Source organism: Salmo salar, chromosome 17 (assembly GCF_965601325.2).
Source record: "Salmo salar chromosome 17, fSalSal1, whole genome shotgun sequence".
Classification (NCBI taxonomy): Eukaryota; Metazoa; Chordata; class Actinopteri; order Salmoniformes; family Salmonidae; genus Salmo; species Salmo salar.
In genome coordinates this window covers 81,694,119-81,699,118 of record NC_138307.1, presented here as the reverse complement: position 1 = coordinate 81,699,118, position 5,000 = coordinate 81,694,119, and the positions used below count along the sequence as shown (strand labels likewise).

Below are 5,000 nucleotides of genomic sequence, written 5' to 3'. Positions count from 1 at the left end.
AGAGATGTCTAGATGTTCTATTTCATTCTGTGGTATACTCCATAGAGATGTCTAGATGTTCTATTTCATTCTGCGGTATACTCCATAGAGATGTCTAGATGTTCTATTTCATTCTGCGGTATACTCCATAGAGATGTCTAGATGTTCTATTTCATTCTGCGGTATACTCCATAGAGATGTCTAGATGTTCTATTTCATTCTGTGGTATATTCCATAGAGATGTCTAGATGTTCTATTTCATTCTGTGGTATACTCCATAGAGATGTCTAGATGTTCTATTTCATTCTGTGGTATACTCCATAGAGATGTCTAGATGTTCTATTTCATTCTGTGGTATATTCCATAGAGATGTCTAGATGTTCTATTTCATTCTGTGGTATACTCCATAGAGATGTCTAGATGTTCTATTTCATTCTGTGGTATACTCCATAGAGATGTCTAGATGTTCTATTTCATTCTGTGGTATACTCCATAGAGATGTCTAGATGTTCTATTTCATTCTGTGGTATACTCCATAGAGATGTCTAGATGTTCTATTTCATTCTGTGGTATACTCCATAGAGATCTGATTCTAACCTACTAGAACTGCGCCCAGTTATTCTATCAGGTATTCTATCTTAATCTGATTCTAGACCTGCAGCACAGTTAATAACAGCCTTATTTCTTATCCACTTGATTGGTTCTTCTGAGATCTGACCTTTTTTTTGTTTGTTTATCAAATAATGCATATGAAAAAGTAAAACCCCAGTTGATTGGTTTGCTACCTATCTCTAATCGATTTGATTGGTTGTGAAAAGTAAAAGAATGTAACTCCAGTTTGTCTGCTGTTTGTTTAGGCAGAAACGGACACACATATAGGGCCATGTCACTAGAGTCATACTGACTGGTTCGTCTGAGCTTTGACGTCGAGATATAACCATAGTTTGTGTTTGTAGATTACTGAAGCAATTGCCAAAACTTGAGATTTGACTGTCACACTAGCTAGGTTTCCAATTGGCGACAGATTTTCATGCGAATATAGAATAATTCTGCATAAAAACAATATGCTATTTTCCCCATCAGAGATGTTACCATGAAATGTAGTTGTTGCGGAAAAAAGGTAGTGCACGATAAAAATTACTTTTGTGGTTAAATTCCCCATGTACCGAGTACATGAATTATTTATCTAACATATACTTTACTCGCATAAAAAGGTTGGATGGAAACCTGGTTAGTGACTTCATAAAGATATAACTTAAAAAGTAACCACAGTTGGTCTGCTATGGCGATCGACTGACAAAACGTGTAGGCCTGAGAGACGCAACTATAATAACATGGAGTCAGGAAATGAATCTGTCAATGTAAAATGGAAGTCATATCCCAACGTGATGATTGAAACCTAGAGCACTGACATGGAATGGCTTGAATATCCTCCGGCCGACATCCTGATGAAGGTAGCCGGCGTAATGGACGGGGGATTTATGTTGGAAGCTGTTGAAAGCAATTATCAGAGGAAGTAGCCAATATGTCGTTAAAAGCGGTGGTAGTTTAATTGAGGCGATATAAAACACTGTCTGACCACGTGTGTGTGTGTGTGTGTGTGTATGTGTGTATGTGTGTGTGTGTGTGTGTGTGTGTGTGTGTGTGTGTGTGTGTGTGTGTGTGTGTGTGTGTGTGTGTGTGTGTGTCTGTGTGTGTGTGTGTGTGTGTGTGTGTGTGTGTGTGTGTGTGTGTGTGTGTGTTGGTTAGTGTAGATAGAATTGATGTGGAATATGTCTTTCCCGACCATGTCTTTATGCTGGTAGAGTAAATTAATCCAGACACTAGCTATCCATGTACAGAGAACACTAATTATTCAGATTCTAATTCATGTATTACCTCACAACCAAAGGCTGGTGCGTTAGCCTTCCTTACAGCACGGTAAGACTGTGATGTCGTGTGTGTACTTTGCAGGTGCGGGATTTTGCAGATAGGTGACCGTATCCTGTCTATAAACGGGATCCCTACAGAGGACAGCACCTTGGAAGAGACCAATCAGCTACTGAGAGACTCCAGCATCACCAGCAAGGTCTCGCTGGAGATAGAGTTTGACGTGGCAGGTACTGGACTCTACTGTACTCTACTGGGCTCTACTGTACTCTACAGGACTCTACTGTGCTCTGCTGGACTCTACTGTAGTCTACTGTAGTCTGCTGTACTCTACTGGACTCTACTGTACTTTACAGGACTCTACTGGACTATATTGGGCTCTACTGTAGTCTACTGTACTCTACAGGACTCTACTGTAGTCTACTGTACTCTACAGGACGCTACTGGACTCTATTGTGCTCTACTGTAATCTACTGTACTCTACAGGACTCTATTGTACTCTACTCTACGGGACACTACTATACTCTACTGTGCTCTACTATACTGGACTCAACTCTACTGGATTCTACTATACTGGACTCTACTGGACTATATTGTGCTCTACTGTAATCTACTGGACTCTACTGGACTATAGTGTACTCTACTGTAATCTACTGGACTCTACTGTACTCTACTGGACTCTACTCTACTGGACTCTACTGTAATCTACTGTACTCTACTGTAATCTACTGTACTCTACTATAATCTACTGTACTCTACTGGACTCTACTGGACTCTACTGGACTCTACTATACTCTGCTGTACTCTACTGTAATCTACTGGACTCTACTGTAATCTACTGGACTCTATTGTGCTCTACTATAATCTACTTGACTCTACTGTGCTCTACTGTAATCTACTGGACTCTACTGTACTCTACTGTAGTCTACTGGACTCTACTGGACTATATTGTGCTCTACTGTACTCTACAGGACTCTACAGGACTATACTGGACTACATTGTGCTCTACTGTAATCTACTGGACTCTACTGGACTATATTGTACTCTACTGTAATCTACTGGACTCTACTGTACTCTACTGGACTCTACTCTACTGGACTCTACTGTAATCTACTGTACTCTACTATAATCTACTGTACTCTACTATAATCTACTGTACTCTACTGGACTCTACTGGACTCTACTGGACTCTACTATACTCTGCTGTACTCTACTGTAATCTACTGGACTCTACTGTAATCTACTGGACTCTATTGTGCTCTACTATAATCTACTGGACTCTATTGTGCTCTACTATAATCTACTGTAATCTACTGGACTCTACTGTGCTCTACTATAATCTACTTTAATCTACTGTACTCTACTATAATCTACTATTTTCTACTGTACTCTACTATAATCTACTATAATCTACTGTACTCTACTATAATCTACTGTACTCATAATCTACTATAATCTACTATAATCTACTGTAATCTACTGGACTCTACTGTGCTCTACTATAATCTACTATAATCTACTGTACTCTACTATAATCTACTATAATCTACTGTACTCTACTATAATCTACTATAATCTACTATAATCTACTGGACTCTACTGTAATCTACTATAATCTACTGTACTCTACTTGACTCTACTATAATCTACTGGACTCTATTGTGCTCTATTATAATCTACTATAATCTACTATAATCTACTGTAATCTACTGGACTCTACTGTACTGGACCGTACTGGACTAGACTGGATGTTTAGTGAACGTGGCTTATTGAACCTTGTTAGCTTTATAAGTAACCTTGAATGAGACTTGAAGACTTACATTATCATCAAGAGCAAAGCCTTTAGCTCAGAGGGTTAATTTGACTGATCTGGTATTGAAACACAGTCACATATGAACACTCTCCCTGTCCGTAGTGAAGCCCGCTGGTGGGGCCATTCCATCAAGGGGTTTCATCATCACATCTCAGACAAGCAATGATGTCTTCACAGCATCTTCCATGCTGGGTTTATCTGTGATGTGCTTATGGTTCACTCTGAACCAAAACACCCTACTCCCCAAGACAGACCATAATGACTTTGACATTGGGCCGTTGCTACGGGGACAGGCTTTATGTTCTTTATTCTGGTTATCAGAACCAATGTACTTTTGATTTCTGGTCCAAAATGTCCCCCCATTAGAAACCATTACAATCAAGAGCAGGCTGCAGAACAGGATGAGGACCGTTCCTTCAGCACTAATGGTTTGTTTAGGGTCACTACAGGCTGATAGCTAGAAGAGACTTGCAGCAGGCCTAGTCATCAGCAGAACTGTTCTGAGCCTCTGAAATGGCTAGTCATTTAATTCAACATTTCTGGATGCAGGGAGAGATGCAGGGAGGGAGTTTATGTCCTTCTGCTCCCAGGGAGAGACGAGTGTTCATGAATTATGTAGAGGGGATTGTAACAGAATCAGCCTTAATGTCTAATAGCTACATGATCTCTTTCTGCAGCTCCAGAGTTACTTTGTCTGTGTTACTGGCCTGGACTCTGTTAGTGAGTCTGTGTTACTGTCCTGGACTCTGTTAGTGAGTCTGTGTTACTGTCCTGGACTCTGTTAGTGAGTCTGTGTTACTGTCCTGGACTCTGTTAGTGAGTCTGTGTTACTGTCCTGGACTCTGTTAGTGAGTCTGTGTTACTGTCCTGGACTCTGTTAGTGAGTCTGTGTTACTGTCCTGGACTCTGTTAGTGATTCTGTGTTACTGTCCTGGACTCTGTTAGTGAGTCTGTGTTACTGTCCTGGACTCTGTTAGTGAGTCTGTGTTACTGTCCTGGACTCTGTTAGTGAGTCTGTGTTACTGTCCTGGACTCTGTTAGTGAGTCTGTGTTACTGTCCTGGACTCTGTAAGTGATTCTGTGTTACTGTCCTGGACTCTGTTAGTGAGTCTGTGTTACTGTCCTGGACTCTGTTAGTGAGTCTGTGTTACTGTCCTGGACTCTGTTAGTGAGTCTGTGTTACTGTCCTGGACTCTGTTAGTGAGTCTGTGTTACTGAGGGCTGGTAGCTGGTGGAGAACAGGACTGTTAGTGAGTCTGTGTTACTGAGGGCTGGTAGCTGGTGGAGAACAGGACTGTTAGTGAGTCTGTGTTACTGAGGGCTGGTAGCTGGTGGAGAA

The 5,000-nt window shown here is 40.9% G+C and overlaps 1 protein-coding gene across 2 annotated transcripts in view; it reads left to right on the top strand.

Annotated features, from left to right (window-relative positions):
• grip1 (glutamate receptor interacting protein 1) overlaps positions 1–5,000 on the top strand; it is a 430,214-nt gene that overhangs the window by 341,611 nt on the left and 83,603 nt on the right. For both annotated transcript variants that reach the window (XM_082964252.1, XM_082964253.1), the window contains one exon: positions 1,933–2,078. In XM_082964252.1, coding sequence (XP_082820378.1) covers positions 1,933–2,078 — 146 coding nt within the window. The remainder of the gene's footprint in view (positions 1–1,932; positions 2,079–5,000) is intronic.